The 17901-nt window shown below is 48.5% G+C and overlaps 1 protein-coding gene across 1 annotated transcript; it reads left to right on the top strand.

The window, feature by feature from the left end:
• Positions 1 to 2561: 2561 nt before the first annotated feature.
• GPR83 (G protein-coupled receptor 83) lies at positions 2562 to 6426 on the top strand. The gene is made up of 4 exons (XM_040544232.1): positions 2562 to 3555; positions 3851 to 3976; positions 4224 to 4357; positions 5124 to 6426. Exons 1-4 carry the CDS (start codon positions 3169 to 3171, stop codon positions 5746 to 5748), a joined length of 1272 nt encoding a protein of 423 aa, XP_040400166.1. The 5' UTR covers positions 2562 to 3168; the 3' UTR covers positions 5749 to 6426.
• The last annotated feature ends 11475 nt before the right edge of the window (positions 6427 to 17901 follow it).

Genomic DNA, 17901 nt, shown 5'->3' on the forward strand with positions numbered 1-17901 from the left:
GGAAAACTCAAATGTTTAGCAGAGCTACATTCAATCAAAGGTTGTTTCCTTGGAAATGGGGTGGAGAGTGCACAGTGTGCAGTTTGTTTTTTTAAATACTCCTTTTCTTGAATGTTTCCAAATTGCATTTTGTAGTTTGTCTGGGTGTTCTTTCATACTTCTGTTACAGGCTGTTTTTTCTGTGCCTATTTTCCTAAATCACAGCTGCAGTTGAGAGAGCTGTCAAACAGATGCTTATGATGACTCGGATTACCTGAAATCTTGAACTGTATAGCTTTATTTCAAGTGCTTTCTAAATACCTTTTATTTCACTAGGTACTTCAGTTCACTTCACAGATGTCTTTTACAAAAAATAAATACATATTTTTCTATATCATTAAATCATGACGTTCCTGTACAGCTACATCCTTTTGCTCTCAGTGGATGACGGCTGGGGATGGCAGTGCTGGGTGAAATCAGCAGAAGCAGGTGCCAAGCTGTGTTCTGGTACTTTCCTGACAGCTACTACAGCCTTTTCTCTAGTAACAGCTGCGTGCAGGCTCACAGGCCATGAGCAGCTTGTGTGCAAATGTCCCAAACCGAAGGGACATCTCTTCCCACACAAGCAGGTGCTGCTTGTGGTGGGCCTGTTGCTGAGCCCATTTCTCTAATCACATCTTCATATGTGGGTAGCTTGTGAAGGCTGAGCCCTCTTCGTCCTGCTTTTTTTTTTTTTTCTTTTACAAAAAAATGTAATCGATGTTTTATTTTTGTTATAGGCTTGTAAAAACTTTTCTACAAAAGACTGATTTGCTAGGTGAAGTATTTCGATCGCATCAGGAAACTTAATAGCTGTATAATACAGTGATGCTTTTTTTTAGCCAATTGTATCTTGTGGTGTGAAATTTAAGCTATTGTTATCTCGGTAGCATGTCTTTCCTTCAAAACAGTTGATAGCTTCAACCAGCACTCTGCCCTAGATCTGTCTGATCTTGAGTCTGGTGTTGATGGGTTGTTTCGGAGTTTTTGTTGTTTTTAGCTTTTGTGTTTGTTTGTTTGTTTCTCAGAGACCAGGTAAGAACTTTCAAAACTTCTGAATGTTTGGAAAGGGAAATACCACACCCTGCTGTGATCCTTCCTTACCTTCCCAGAAAGATAGAAAATAAAGCAGTAGCTACATCGGTAAATGTTTGTTACTTGTGGATTGAGCTAGAAGAGTTCTGAGGATGTTCGTGCCGTCGCACGTTTTGCTTTGAAAGTTTTGAACAATCTCAGGAGTTTAAAAAGTCATATAAAAGAAACACGTAAACATGAAGTTCTGCTAAGATTTTCCTTTTAGAAAGAGGCACGACTTCTGGAGGGGTGAAGGTTTTGTTCTACCCTAACGCATCCCTTGACATACTGACAGCCAGTTATCCTTGTGAAGTTACTAGACAAAGCAGACGAGCTCCTGAGTAGGTCTTGATAGATAGGTCGTTGGGAATGGGAAGGGCTGGCAGCCTGCGGGAGCAGTGCTGCTCTGTACCTCCAGTGTGCCTCCTGCTTAATAAAGGAAAGCATTGCGGGTGATGCCATCAACCTGTAATCATCTGGTAAATATGCAAATTACTTCAGTGAGTCTTATCGCCAGAAAACAGCTGTACCTACATTCCCTGCCTTCAGAAAATTATAAATAAAAATTAGCTTGAGAACTAGAAAAAACATCTAAGAGTAGGCTGTTTGAGCAAAGGTGGAAGCCGGCAGTGTGTTGCTTTATCCATAGGGCTACAGAGGGAAGAGAGAGCAGCAGAGAGAAATTAAGATTGCAGGGAAATCTCACGCTACTTGTTTGTGGGCATGGGGAGCATTGGGATAGGAAACGTCTATCTGCAGAAAGAAAGGCAGGAGGAAACCGAGCTGTTCCTCAGAAGTCCTGAGTCCTTGTGCAGAGGCCAGTAGCACTGAAAAGGAGGGGATCTCCTGGAGCAGACCTGGGAGAGGAAGAGAGGTGCGTGCCACCTGGCTTTCCGTTCAAGTCCGAAACCCTTCAGGATACTGCCCCGCTCCGCTCTCAGCCACTTCCCAAGACCTTTGTGTCGCGTTGTGAGAGAATTTGTATTTTCCCGGCAGCATCAGATCGAGGGGCATCTTAGTTGGCCACCACCTTCAGCACTCTGCTACGGGTGGGTATTTCTGAGTGGGACAAATGCTGAAAGAGCTCCTCCTGGACAGCTTTGGGGAAGTGACTGATACTGGCAGCGGCTTGCAGGGGAGCTCTGTGGATGGGATGTGGCACCTGCCCAGCAGCGTTGGCCTCCTGAGGGATGGTGAGGAGAAAACCACCTGAACTGTGGGATCCTGGGCTGTAAATGAATGCCTAAATAAAGCCTCGTATGTACAAAACCTGCTCTGGCCGGGGTTATTTGGCACCACCTGAGCAGATCTGTTCCCAGCCCTCCATTTTCAGCGTGCCAGCTCTGGCAGGGCAGGTTTGTAATCCCCGAAGCCTTAAACCAGGGAAAACCTAGAGCAATGGGGTAACACCTTGCACACGTGTATTTTCACTGGCATGGATGCGCGTGCTTCTCTGTGGTGCTCAGGGCTTATTCCTTTGGCCAAGAGGAAATCCCTGCCAAGGGATTTAAATATTTCCCTCTGAGGGGAAAAAAAGTCTTTGGAAAAATGCTGTGAGTACAGTAAAAGCAGTGTACATACGCAGATTTTCTATGCTCTGTGCTCATTTGTGACTGTTGAGCTGTGACATAGGCTGAAACTCGCCTGTCGGTCCTTTAAAGCTGAACTTCACTTTGAAACGAGTCCTGGAAGACAGCAGGGCTGCTGCGCACATCGCTGTTCATAAACAGCACCGGATTAGCACGAGTGGGGCTGCCTGTAGAGAAAAAGGCTGCTGAGGACCGAAGAGACAGGTTTTGCCTTTCATGCAGAGTGCAGGCGTCTTTGTCTTGGAGTAACGCCCGGGGGGGTGTAATCGCGTGGAAAAGCAGCGCGTCAGAGCCGGGGCGATGCTACGCAGCCCGGTGGGCAGGCATGCCGGCTGCGAGCTTGTGTAAGAGCACGGAGCCTGCCGGAGCAGCAAAAGTAGCGAGGAGCCGAGCGGGAGAGGAGCCCCGGTGCATGGCCAGCCTCCCCGCCACGGCACGAGCTGCAAACGGGTGAGATCCCAGGCAGCAAGCAGCATCGTCGTCGGGGATGTTGTCCCTTTTCATCTGTTTCTCCCTCCCCTACTTCGTTAACGCCTTCACGACCTCGGGAAAGTTGCCCCTCAACAGAAGCCTTGAGGAGTCTCTGGGAATCCCGACCGCCTCGGGTTCGTTTTCCTGGGATAACGACACGCTGGCGGGCTGGCAGACCTTCGTGGGCAGGAGCCGGCACAGGGCGGACTCGCAGCACGTGGCGGCGAAAGCCCTGCTCGTCGCGGCGTACTCCGTCATCATCGTCATCTCCCTCTTCGGCAACGTCCTCGTCTGCCACGTCGGCGTCAAGAGCAGACGCCTGCGGTCCGCCACCAGCTTGTTCATCGTCAATTTGGCCGTGGCCGACATCATGATCATGCTTCTCAACACCCCTTTCACGCTGGTAAGGTGGGGGCAGAGGCTTCCCTCCGGTCCTTCTCCGGGGGAGGGATGCGGCAGCGGCGGGGACAGGAGGCAGCTGGAGCGATTGCCATCACTTTGGTAGCTTCAGTAATCTGAAAATTACCTGAGGTGGAAAGAACCTGCTGGTTTTAAAACGTCTTTTGCACAGCAGAAGTCATTCTGTGCCAGAGGTGGCTCGGTGGCTCAGATATACACATGCATATATCTGATATATATCATATATATATATAAGCGCGTGGGGGTGTGCATGACTGCTAATGGCATTCTGGTTCCAGGCTCGCTTTGTGAACAGTACGTGGATATTCGGGAAGGGGATGTGCCACGTCAGTCGGTTTGCCCAGTACTGCTCCCTCCACGTCTCTGCCTTGACCCTCACAGCCATTGCCGTGGACAGGCACCAGGTGAGAGCCCGCTGAGGCAGGCGGACGGAAAGGGTAGGACCAGGATCTGCCTTTACCCATTTCAGTGAAAATTAGTTCAGGCTTTCACGCACAGCTTGCAGTCAGTGGGAGCTGGGTGAGGACAGCACAGTTTGCATGCTCAATTTCCGTGTCTAGTAATAGGCATGAGGCTAGAAGTTAATACGGAAAAATGATAAAATTATTCCCTGAAATGGCATAAGCCTGAATATTGGTTTATTTCGAACAGGTTATCATGCACCCTCTGAAACCTCGCATATCTACTGCAAAAGGTGTTATCTACATCTCCGTAATTTGGGTCATGGCGGCTTGTTTTTCCCTCCCGCACGCTATCTACCAAAAACTCTTTACTTTTGAATACAGGTAAGGATGTCCTTTGCTTTTCCTCTGAAGTTTCATTAAATGCCAAGTTCCCAGTGGTCACACTGGCATCTTCTACTGAAAGCCCTGAGCTCATGTTGAAGTCACCAAGGTACAGATCTAGTCTGTAATTTACATCAGTTTCCTTTTGCAGTGGTTAATATCCTCTTCTCATTTTCATACATATATTTTAATCTTCGTTCTGTCACACTAATCCTATAAAATAGGGTACAAAGGTAGAGGATCTGGCCTGGACGTTCTATTTCTCTACACTGGCATTTTACACGATGTACCAATCTGTTTGGGCAGACCAGGAATGGGGGAAAACTTAACAGGTTTTAATCGACTCCTGAGCCCTGGGAAAGGGACAGCCTCGGCTGCTTGTTCTGTAAAATGCCGTTGTGAGCAGAGGTATTTGTAAAGTGGTTTAAGCAGTCCTTTGTATGAGCAGAGTCTGTGTTTCTGTTCACCACAGGAAAGAGCTTCAGTGCAGCTGGAAATCTTGTAATAAATGAAATTCATTAAATTACCATAATGTCATGGATGCCCATGAGTAATTATCACCGCGCTGCTTGCCGGCTGCACCATGGCTCAAATCCTTGGACAACAGAGCTCTGCTTAGCACTGACAAATGTGCATAAACGAAGGGTCTGCCCACAAAGTCTGCTGTGTGAGCCCTCTCCCTCCTAGCTCCTTGTTTTTGAGGTACCTCTCCTGCTGTTCCTGGCTCTACGCACTCATCCCCTGCCCTGTATTTTCCTCCTTGCAGTGAGGAAGTTACCCGGTGCCTGTGTCTCCCGGATTTCCCTGAGCCAGCTGACCTCTTTTGGAAGTACCTCGACCTGACCACCTTCATTTTGCTCTACGTCCTGCCCCTGGTGATCATCTCGGCTGCCTACATGACAGTGGCCAAGAAGCTCTGGCTGCGCAACGCCATCGGGGATGTCACCACCGAGCAGTACTTTGCCCTTCGCAGGAAGAACAAGAAGACTATAAAGATGCTGATGCTCGTGGTCGTCCTCTTTGCGGTCTGCTGGTTTCCCTTAAACTGCTACGTCGTCCTCCTCTCCAGCCAGACCATCCGCACCAACAACGCCCTCTACTTCGCCTTTCACTGGCTTGCGATGAGCAGCACCTGCTACAACCCGTTCATCTACTGCTGGCTCAACGACAGTTTCCGATCGGAGCTGAAGGCTTTGCTCAACATCTGCAGAAAACCTCCAGGCCCCGCAGAACAGAGGCTTCCTTCTGCGCTCCCTTCCTACCGGCTGGCTTGGCCAGAAAACGGCACCTTCAGGAGGTTGCAGGCCTCTCACGTCCTGCCCTCGGCCTCCAACATCCCGTCAGGAAAGACAGACATCTCTGCAGTGGAGCCGATAGTAGCCGTGAGCTAAACAGTGGCCCTGGGGCATTGAGAAGGACCTCACTTAATTTTGGCTGGAGCTAGGAAAGTGGGAAGGTGTGGGGCCCTGGCCTGCGTGGTGGCAGTGGCAGCTACAAGCCTGGCTGTGTGAGAGGCAGCATGAAGAAGCTGCATCTTTGATGCTGGCTGATGGTAAGAATATGGAGCCCTGGAAGGGAAGGAAGGAAACTCTTGCTGGGAAGGAGCTCTCTTTTTGTCTTGGTCACGTTGACTTCAGATCTGGTGGTAGGGAGGGATTCTTTGCATGTACACCGCTGTTACCTGCATGACTGAGTCTTTTTACCGCTGGGGTGGTGTGTGTATTTTGCTGGTATTTAAATGCTAAAGCAACAGCCTGATCACATCGAGCCTCCCTCCCCGTTATCTCTTGGTAGCACCGCAGAAATGGCAGATGTAGACCCGTAGGCCGCTGGCTTAAGTCCAGTGCACTTGGGTGGGAGACATCTCTTCCTGAAGGGGCCTGATGGGTCAAGGTCAGCTCAGTATGAGTAAACAAGTACATCTTAAAAATCCATTTTTTGGTGGAAATACCTTCTGAGAGGTGGAGGGCTAGACAGCCACTGAAAATTAGAGTGGTCTTTCGCATCACAGATGCTTTCTCTAAGGTAGCGCTGGAGAAAAATCGATGCTTATTCTTTGTGCAAGTAGATGGCAAACACCAACCTGTTAGCATCTGTTGCCAGTGCTAAATCACACAGAATTTTACCTTCATAAAATAGTCATGAATATTCATAAAGCTTCTAAATTCTTCAGATAGAGAGCTAAATCCTAAAAAACCAAAACATTGAGAAACATGGATTTACCATCCACAGAGCATCGATGATTAATCGCTTAATCTGAGTTGGGATTTGGACCTTTTGATCAGAGCATCCCTGTGTTGTTCTCAAGTGGTAGCTAAAGGATCCCACAGTTTGACTTTTTAATTTGTCTTTGAATGTCGCTCCCTTATCCTGTAAAGCACTCGGGGACTTCTCAGATCAGACATTTGAGACATTTTATCTTAGCTCAGACGTTAGCTCTTTGGAATCAGTTCATAAATAAACTGCTTTGATGATATCTGTGATAGCAAGTAATAAAAGAAGAGCACTTCTTGGTGAGATTTCCATTGGTCAATGCACAATTTTAGTGCATTTAAAGATGAGTGAGATATGTTCTTCATGGGATGGCTGTTAAGAAATTGATGTGACTGCAGCTGTCTGGAGTATTTTGTAGAACTTAGTGTTCTTAACAGAAAAATATCTGGTTCTGAATAAGGAAAAAAAAAAGGCGGGGGGGGAGGGCATTCCAAAAGCTGTACCTTGTATTACACAGGGAAGCAATAACTTTTCCTGTGCTGTGGAAATTAGCTTGAATGTCACACCAGGGTGCCACATTCCACATTCAACTTGCAGCAGCCAGCAGAGAAGTGAGAAAAATCTTCTTTTTGTAAATGGGAAGAAAAATAAAAAGAGAGGAAAAAAAAACACCTCTTTTTCCTAATGTCCTGTAATAAACTTATTCTGAACTCATTTTAAGTCTTGTGCAGGTTTTTTGCACCCGAGCACGTAAGGAGACTGCAGTGCCCGCCCCACCTTGCAGCCAGCCCGTCCCTGCACGCCTCGCTTCTCCTTGTCCCCCTGCTTTTCCTTTCACAAGGCAGTATCAGTCTCTCGCTTTTAATCCCACGTTGTTTTCCTACCCTTTATCAAGGCTCCATGAGTCAGAGTGCTTTGTGTCACTGATGGGCAGAATCAATGTTTTCTCCTGCCTGCTTTGAGCCCTGAAGCCAAGTCCCATCCATTCCCCTAGTGCCTGCAACGTGAGGCCCCAGCTGTGCAGGGCCCATCGGCCACACTCCCCGGTCTGGGGACAGCAGCTCCCCTCTCTTTTCCAGCACATAAACCTTCTGGACTGCTGGCTGCCTGAAAATCTGATAGTATGCACTTGAAAGAGAGAAGCAGTGATGAGATATTTTCAAAACTGGCGTAACCTCAGCCATGTTCTGCAAATCCGACCCCTTCCCCGATCGCAGTGCCTCAGCTGCGAGAGACGGAATCGACACAAAGGTCTTTTCATTAAATAATAAATTATATCATCCTGCAGAATCAAGGGCGACCTTTCGCAAAGCACGCACACCTCTGACTTGGAGCACCGTTTTTTATACACAGCTAACTTGTGAAACTCTCTCTGTCTACTTCTGATTGTTTTAGCTGCCTAGCTTATCTCTATTGACCCTGAGCATTACAGAGGACCAGTGGGAGGGTGGATACCAAATCCCGCATTTCCATACGTTTACATTTTGATGGGTGTGTTTTTAATATGTTAATGACCCTTAATTAGCAAAAGGTTACCATGGGTCGGTCTGGAATCTCCCTTCAGCTGTTTTCCTCCCTGTTTTCTAACTTGCATCCCTTATCTACCTTGCTTCTGCTAGCTTGGGGCTACCAGTCTCCCTGTTTTCTTCAGGGTTTCCTTCTTTTCTTCAGTTTAAGATTACAACGGAACACTGCAGAGCCTAAACCTGGAGAGACAAGCACCCAGTGTGTGGGCCTGGCTCCTATTGGGCTTGCTGGGTGTGCTGGCAGCTCCTCCTGAGGGACCTTTTGCTGTGAGAGGGGTTGCAGGGTAATAGTCTTCATGGTCTAGTGGGGTGATATTGGTGGTAGGGGGATGGTTGGACCAGATGATCTTGAAGGTCTCTTCCAACCTTAATGATCTATGATTCCCGGATCAGGGCCGATGAACAGGCCAGCAGCAGAGGTGAGCCTCAAGTGGTGCTCTGCCAACCCAGTGCTTCAGCACAGCTTTGCCACACCAGAACTATTTGGAATGAGCTATGATTTACGGCAGTGTTCTTTCCTTCCCTGTCAGTAAACGTGACGGTGCTGTTTTCAAGTACATCCACGTGTTAGATTCTGCAGGCACATCCTTGTAGTGTGGCTTTGTGTGGGACCAGGGGCTCGTGGTCCGACCTCAGTAACATGTGCTTTCTGAAGCTGAAGGCAACCTTTCGACATCTTAAGATTCACCTTCTGTAGGTGCAGTTAACACATTTGAACAACTGCAAGTGCTTGCCATAACTCCAGCAGCCACGTCCTCCAATGCCCAGCCACGGTGGTGGCTCTGAGCAGGGCTCCCGCAGTTACAGCTCAGATCCCGAGAGGAAAACCTTCCTCCTCCAAGCTCTGCCCGTGCCCTGCTGGATCCGGGCACAGAGGGGCTGTAAGAAGTACTGAAGCTGGTGTAGTTACAAAGGCTGGGAGGGATGGACCTGGTAAAAAGAAAAGAGCAATGAGCATCAACGGCCAGTGAACCTGAACTGCCTGATCTAGGCCTGAACTGGTGCTCAGCGTCCAGTAGAGGAACAAGTTTTTGGGAGAACAGGACAGAAGCAGGCAGGAGGACAACAAGCTCATGGCTAAAGCACTAGAAATGGTTTCCTTGAAAACTGTACGTAATACACAGTGCTACAATGTGCTCTGCGTGGCATGGGGTAATTTCTGATGAGCATTTCCTAATCAACTCTTCTTCATTTTCTTCATATCTGATTTGGGATCCTGGATGAACGTTTTGCATTCACTGGTGCTGCTGAAAACAGCAGGGGTTGTGTTCTGAGCAGGCAAAGTGCAGCAGGATGAAAAGTATTCCAAAAACATCACGTCCTGGGCAATTTAAATTGGGCGTCCAGGCTTCATGGGTATTTTTTCACCCTGCCTCAGCTCTGTTGCAGATCAGAGGGTATTCTAAGGTGAGAAAAGTCACTGGTGCTTACACAGCATTCAGGTGCCCTCTGGGTGAGTGTGAAGGGACAGTCTGAGTGATGAGAAGATATATGTTTATGCACAGGGTGGAGAGTCTTTTGTTTTCTCCTTTGTTTATGTTTGTCTGCTGCAGCTATACTTTTTCTGCTACGTTTTGATTTTTGTTAAGGTGCAGTGCTTTGAAGCCATCGCAGAGGTGGTTTGGTAGCTGCCCTTTGCAAGATGGCAAGGACAAGCCTGGGAGATTTTGGTGTGAGAAAGGGTTGGTTGCTCTGGAGCACAGTGAGAATCACACTCTCAGGAGGCTCTTCTTTTCCCCCAGGGAATGTAAAGCATCAGAGCATAGCCTGAGGTCATTTCACTTTATCTGACTTGCAAATTGCTTTTTCCCAGCCCCACAGACACATCCACATGCTCAGCAGCACCAAGAGCTGTGTGTCCAGGTGGCCTGGCCAGGCTCACCCCTGTGTGACACAGCTCAAGGGATGCTGGCCACCCCCTCCTCACTACACCTCTTGGGTTCCTTTTGGTTGGCAATGAAGTAGATTTCGGACAGATGTTTTTTCATCTTTAGGAATCAACATTTATTATTGCTACCTTTTCCCTAGGTACCCTGCCTACTTCTGCTTCTGTAAATCTTAGGCAAGGTCACTGCCTGCTGGCGTTGTTCCCTCATTTTCATTTCTTTATAGCTGCAGGCTGCACTGCTGTCGGGGTGAAGGCACAGGAATGGTTCATGTCACCCTATGGCTGTCCTCCTGCGGCCATCACACCCCAGGTCATCTGCTGCCAGCTCACCTGTACTGGGGACACATCAGAGCACAGCTCTCTGGCCCCGAGGTAAATTGTGGGCTCCCCAGAGCTCACCGGTCTGACTACTGTCAGTCCTGTCCTTGGTTATTGATAGAGGTCTTCCTTTTAACCCTGGCTCTGTCCTTTCCTCTGGAGCTTTCGCATGTGTGTTTTCATTCCCACACCATCCATCTCCATCCCAATATTTGCATTACAAATCTCTACTGCCTCTCAGCGCCGAAGTTGTTTTAAGATGCACAGCGCCAGCACCCAGGCCATGTACGTGGCTGACCACATCAACCAAGCCTTGGAAAAGTCCCCGAGGAAGCCCCTCTGCCCCTGGCACACGCTGCCCACTGCAGAGGGGCATCTGCTGGGCAATAAGGTGCACACAGGGCATGGAGCTGGTTGCAGAAGGACCACACAGCCCAACTGCAGTTCTGTGGAAAAACAAAACACGATCTTGTAATTAGAGAATGCATCGTCTGGCCTATGAATAAGGGAGCTCGATTAAGGGCACATTAATGCTGGCGTCTCCAAAACTTTGAGTGGTTAGCTCTGCAGTTTTCATGGTTTTAACACAGTGCTGTGATATTTGTATTCAAAAGTGAAATTATTTTTATTAACAATACTGTTTTAATCTTTTTTTTGCTTTCCTTGAAAAATATTGTAGGACAGCTGGCCTATGAAAATTAACTTACAAGTTCTACGAAGTCATGAATTTTAATTCTCCGTTTCTAACAATATTCTATTAATTTCTTCCACAAGGAATTAGACAGAGACCTTGAAAGGGAACAAAGATGATGCCAGGCTGTGTCTGGCAGCTTGTGCTATTCTGAGCGGCACTCAGGGGAGAACAAATCCTTGAAGCCTTTCTTGCACTTGTTGATGTCAGATGAGGTTTTTTCCCTGTCAGCTCTCATTCCCTTCCTCCCCCGTCCCTCTCTCCCTTTGTCCTCCCTTCCTTAAGGTGATGAAGAGGAATGTCTGCTGGATGGGAAGGGACGTCAGGGCAAAATCTATTCGACTCCTTTGCACTGAGAAAAGACAGAGCATGTCTTGGATTGCTGCTTGTCCAGCCTCTTTTAAAAAAAAGTCTGCTGAAAGGAGTTCCGCATCCATCCTGGTACAGATGAGAGGTGCATCAGCACCAGGGTGTCACGACTCCAGATGACAGAAAAATAACTGAAGGGCTGCACCACTGCTGAAACCATGGCATCTGAGAAGTTCTTGTGTCCCATTAGTGCTCCCCTGCTCCATCCCTGCCTCCACCTAAAGCTAGCCTCAGTGCTGTGAAGGTAGCACGTCCCTCACGCCAGGGCTTTCCAGATTTGTGGTTAAGCTTTTTCTAGGCATTTATGCCAACTCGACACTTTTGCACATGAATTTGATGTCTTCTTTTTCATGTCCTTTTAGAAGAGTAGTCTCACTAGTTTTATTTAGAGAACACTTTTCTTACTTCTTCCCCCTCTCTTCTACAAAAATCAGAGTTCTTCCATCTTTCCCTCACAGGTGCCATTTTCCAAGCCTCTCAATTTGTGCACACATTTTTCCTGAAAACTGATGCCTGGAACAGACCATTCCAGGTACTCCACGGCCCCTTCCAAGTAGGACAGGAAGGCCATCTCCCATGCCTTACATCTGGCGTTCCTATTACGGCATTCCAGAGGGATGGGGGAATTTGGAAGGGGTAGTTGGGTTTTTGTTACTGCAAAACCATCAGTGACAATTTGGTGAGTTTAAATCTCAGTAATCCTTTTTTTTTTTTTTTTTTTTCCTAAAATCCTAACGCCTAGCTGATTATTCCATTTGATTTCTCCCTCATAGGAGTAGTTGTTTTGCATTCAGTTTTATTTAATTTCACCTAGTTGGGTTCAGGTCACTTCTCAAATGAGTAGTGCTCAGTAGGATGCCATCTGCTTCAGTACTGAACAGAAGAAGCCTGCAGGGCCCCATTTACAGTGTCTTTCCATCAAATACGTGAATTCAAACCTTCTCCAGACTCTTCATCACAGTATTTGACATGCACTTACAATAGTCCCATGGGAAGCAGGCCAGTTCATCCTCAAAGTCTTCAGCAGCAGAGCACAAGCTGCAATCTGACACTGCCGTGCTCAGCAGGGAAAATGCACAGCTTGTTTTATTCCGCTATGTGGGTTTCTTTGTGACAGAGAAAGTTCTGTTGCAGACAAATTAATGACAAGGACCAGCTCCTCACTGGATGTAAATGGAAGGGGTTTGCTTCACATATGCTTTGCTATTCTGGCCATAATTAGTAATAAACCTGGATGAGAAACTGTGGTTTAGATTTATTTTTTTTTATCTATGGTTTAGATTTATTTATTTTTTTTATTTCAAAAATCAGCTATGGGCTCGGTAACAGATGAGAAACTAAACATAAAAATACCATGTGCTGTTTCCCAATACTAGTGTATTACATCTCATAATGCCTAAGTGGTAATATTAATGCTTCATGGACAAAAGTCAAGTCTTATCCAAAGCAAAGCAACAGATGGCTGAAGCAATGTAGCTGCATCTGCCAGAGGCAGGGATATTTTGGGAGTACAGGCAAAACTGACAGTGCAGAGCATACACAAAGCCTCACGCTGTAATACGCACAGGGACGCCAAGACTCCTTGAAGCACCCTGAGAACATCAGCTAAGGAAAAGATTACACATTTCTCCTGCGTGACTTGAATATCAGCTTCTGTTGGCATCCTCTCTGACTACAGGGCAGCCCACCCGTTCTCCTGTCACCATGGGATGAATATGTTCCTCTCTCCATTGATGGGAATGAGAAGAGGACAGCTAAAAATATAGTAATTTCCTGGAACTTCAGGAACATTGATGTTATTATCTCATGGGCATTTTCTGAGGGTATCAAGTGCCATCCCCAACTCCACTGCTCTTACAGGAAAAAATAGCAGGAGCTTCCTGAGACCTGAAAATCACAGTTTCTGATGAGTAGAAACCCCCTGATTTCCTTAGTGAGTGTGTTTAGCCAGCTACTGCTAATAAAAACAAGACTTTTATGTCTGGATCTCCAAGCACTTCACAAATGTTGATCCTCTTGTTTACATTTCTGTACCGCAGACCAGTTACTCACCCCCATCATCCAATTGCCCAGGGAGGTGGTGGTGTCACCGTCCCTGGGGGTGTACAAGGAAAGGTTGGACGTGGTGCTGAGGGACGTGGTTTAGTGGGTGACATTGGTGGTAGGGGGGTGGTTGGACCAGATGATCTTGGAGGTCTTTTCCAACCTTAATGATTCTATGATTCTATGTTACACTGATCAGAGGCTAAAGCCTGAGCTGGAAAAGGTCGTGTGGAACATGTGGAAGAAGGTAGATAAGGCTGCAATTTGCAAGGTCCTGCAATTTTGCCACCTAACCTAACCCATAAAAGTGGCCTAAAAGAAAGCTGGAGAGGGACTCTGTCAGGGATTGCAGTGATGGAACAAGGAATAATGGCTTTGAATAAATGGAGGGGAGATTTAGATCAGATGTGACGTGAGGAAGAAATTCTTCACTCAGAGCACAAAGCGCACATGGGAATTAGGGCTGAATATGCACCTTGCTTCTGTTCTTTTCCATGAAGAATATAATGAAATTACCTGAAAAAACAGTGTTAAAAATAAACCCAGGGCACAGGATGGGAGGTGAAGGGCAGTCCCTGTGGCCGGGGGGCAGCCTTTCTCTCTGGCAAACCAAATGGCCCGGGGGAGCCAGCCCCACAAAAGGGGCCCTCAGCCCCCTCAGCCCTCCTCCTCCTTCCATGTGAGGGCATCTTCCAGGCCACTGCCAACACAGCCACCTTTGGCCACTCCATCGCAGAGGCTTGCTGAGGTCACAGTGGCCACCACTGCCCCGCCTTTTCTCTGGGCCCTATAAAACAGGACCCCTGCAGCTGGCCCACCATCCGCTGAGCTTCTAGGCACTCTGACAGCCGGCTTGTGCGGCAGGAGGAAGAGCCGAAGCAACAAGGCGAGCAGCAGGCCTCCTCGGTGTGAGAGGACAGCAATGCAGTCCAAGGAAGCACCGAGAAGGAGTGCACCTAACAAGGAGATGTGTCATGGACAGAGGAATAGCGCTTGCGGCACAAGAGACACCAGTGCCCGAGGGACCTGTGGCGCGCAGCCCACAGACACATACAGACGGTACCACTGGCGCCGCAACGATGTGGGGAACAGGCCGCCCCCTCAGCCATACAGCCACAGGGGGCCTGGGCCTGCCCAGTGGCACAATGGTGGCATGGAGCAAAGGCAGGAGCGTCAGGCAGACAGCCGTGGGGAGCAGAGGCATGGCCATAATCCGGAATGCAGCGTGGGACCCAGCCATGGCCATAAAACAGATGGCAGCGTTGGACCCACAAATGAAAATCAACCGGACAGTGGCATGGGACCAAGGTGTGCAACTGGATGACCCCCTGGTGCGGCACCCTGGCCTGAAAACATGCCAGATGGAAGGCATCCCGTTTGGGCAGTCCCGGGCAAGGACTGGCTTGTCCTTCTGCCAAACACCGTGGGGCCCATGGAGGTGGATCCACCAGCTGATGTGGAGGAACCAATGGAAGTGGATCCACCTCGGCCAGATCAGACTTGCAACTACCCCGGCATGTCTTCGCTCTCTGCCATCAGAGCGCACCAACAGCATCGCAGCAGGGCCCGGTGAGCTCCCTACTCGTCGTCGCTCAGGCTCCTTCCCAAGCATTAGCTTGGAGCCACCAAACACCACGAACATCCCGCAGGCTTACCTGCAAGATTTCCCAGCAATAAAGAACTCTGTTGCCAATTCTCAGGGGTTGTGTGAGTGCTTCTTTCCCATCCCCCAGCCCTTGTGTGAGAGGTGGCATCCCTTCTGCACAGAGCTTCGAGGAAGAGCACAAGAGAGGACCCAGCTTCCTTCGGGCTGCTGCACTGAGGTGACAGGAGGAGTCCCCAGGGCCACCATGCACCTTTAACATTTGTGAAAATAGACTGAGGGGTGAAAATAGTAGTGTGTAAGCTATTATAGGTGGCTAATTTCTTATCCTAGGAGTGAGTTTCTATATCTGAGTAATTGGCAACGACAGACATGGAGAAGGCTGAGGTACTCAACAACTTCTTTGCCTCCGTCTGCACTGGTAGACGGGCTTCCCAAGTCTTTAATTTCCCTGAACCTGTAGATGGAGGCTGGAGGATCAAAGTCCCAACCACTGTAAGTGAAGAGCAGGTTCAAGACCACCTGATGAATCTAAACAGGTACAAGTCCATGGGACCTGATGACATGCATCCCAGGGTCCTGAAGGAACTGGCTGATGCAGGTGCCAAGACTCTCTCCATCATAGTTGAAAAGTCCTGGCAGTCGGGTGATGTCACTGGTGGGCGGAAAAAGGGAAACACCATGCCCCTACTCTTCAACAATTAAAACAAAGATTTGAACAAAGAGTGCTACTCTCCAACAATTAAAACAATTAGGAGACATTTCTTCTCAAAAAGAGCAGTCAGGCATTGGAGCGGGTTGCCTAGGGAGGCAGTCAAGTCACCATCCCTGGGGGTGTTCAAGGAAATCATAGAATCATAGAATATCCCGAGTTGGAAGGGACCCATACGGATCATTGAGTCCAACTCCTGGCACCACACAGGTCTACCCAAAACTTCAGACCATGTGACTAAGTGCACAGTCCAAATGCTTCTTAAACTCCAACAGGCTTGGTGCAGTGACTACTTCTCTGGGGAGCCTGTTCCAGTGCACAACCACCCTCTCAGTGAAGAACCTCTACCTGATGTCCAGCCTGAACCTCCCCGGCCTCAGCTTGACACCTTTCCCGCAGGTCCTATTACTGGTGATTTAGGAGAATAGGTCACCTGCCTCTCCACTCCCCCTCGTTAGGAAGCTGTAGACCACGATGAGGTCTCTGCTCGGCCTCCTCTTTTCCAGGCTGAACAGTCCAAGTGACCTCAGCCACTCCTCATATGTCTTCCCCTCTAGTCCCTTCACCATCTTAGTAGCCAAGGAAAGGTTGGACCTGGGGTACCGGAACATGGTTTAGTGGGTGACATTGGTAGCAGGGTGATGGCTGGACCGGATGATCTTGAAGGTCTTTTCCAAGCATAATGTTTCTGTGATTCTATGATTGTCGAGGGTCTTCAACATTTGCATATTGAAACTCCAAGATGTTTTTTGATGTAGTTTGGATAGAACACGATTAAAACAGTCTGGCTATGTCCTGCATAAATGTCATCAATAGACCACAGTGTGATAGCCTGACATCTTTGCCAGCTAAGAACTGGCATTTTGTGAAAGCAGAGACTCCCCAGCTCACTCTGATTTGCAGGCTGCCTTTGTGCAGTGAAGTTATTGAGACAGGGGCTCACGCTGAGCTCAGCATGAGCTGAACAAAGCTGTACAGCTCCTAGACATGAGCAGATACATCTGCATGGCACTGAGCCACAACCCACGCGTGGACTTTCCAGATGAGTTTCAGCTCTGCTTTCTGTACTCATTTGTGTGCTTCAAGCACAGCAATGACACAACTGTGGACAGGTATTCCCACTGCCATTAGGCTGCAGTGGACTTAGAAGAAGCAACGAGCTCCTACTGCAAGCTGTCAGCTAGAAGAAATGTGTTCCCAGAGCCTCAGAAATGTCTGATACCTCTAATTAGACCAACCTGGAAACTGTCTCTGGACACGCAGATAAAGCCTTAGAAGAGCAGTTCCCCAGGAGACTGCCTGTTATTCAGGGCTGACTTATTCATAAACCTCTCGAGTGCCGGTGAGCGCAGCCAGCTCCGCTGCTGACGCAGTCTGCCAGCCTTGTAGCAAAGCCACCAAGCTGCAGTGGTTTGTGCCAGCCAAGGCACGGCCACACTGTAACAGCTCTCAGAGGCCTGGCTGGGAGAACTTGTCACAGCCTGGGACAGCTGGTACCTTCCCAAAGCCCCTGTGCCTGGTACATCATGACTCACAGCATCACGGGATGGTTGAGGTCAGAAGGGACCTCTGGGTCCATCTGGTCCAACCCCTGCTCACGCAGGGCCACCCAGAGCAGCTTGCCCAGAACCATGTCCAGATGGCTTTGGAAGACCTCCAAAGAGTGAGACCTTCAAAAGCTGTCTGGACTTGGTCCTAGACAACTCAGAGTTTACTCTCTTGTAGCTTTCTCTCTTATTTCCCCATCTTTCTTTTATCACTGATTCGGGATGAAGACAAAGTTCTGCCCCACATTCCCTGTCCCCTGTTGCCCTGATGTTGAAGCCCAGTAGAAGGCAGCTCCTGCTCCTACCAGGGGCACAACAGAGTGGGTGGATGGAGGAAGTGGGGTGGCAGGGGGAGGTGAGACTTTGGCTCTGCTCCTCCAGATGCCCACACTTAGACCCTGTTGACCTCTGGGTTGTGTATTATGCTAAAGTGTAGGACGGCAAAAAGGTCTCTAAGCTAAACCAACAGGTCTGTAGAGTTTGGATTTCAGGCTGTGGGTTGCAGCATCCCCTTGTTTTGCTCACTCATGTATGCCAGTCACTTCACTATTAGATCCTTCCTTGTGCTACTGCTCTGCTTTAAGCACCTTGGATAACATAAAGATTCACTTCATATCACCACTTCTTCAAGAG

The sequence above is a fragment of the Cygnus olor genome, chromosome 1 (genome assembly GCF_009769625.2).
Source record: "Cygnus olor isolate bCygOlo1 chromosome 1, bCygOlo1.pri.v2, whole genome shotgun sequence".
Lineage (NCBI taxonomy): Eukaryota > Metazoa > Chordata > Aves > Anseriformes > Anatidae > Cygnus > Cygnus olor.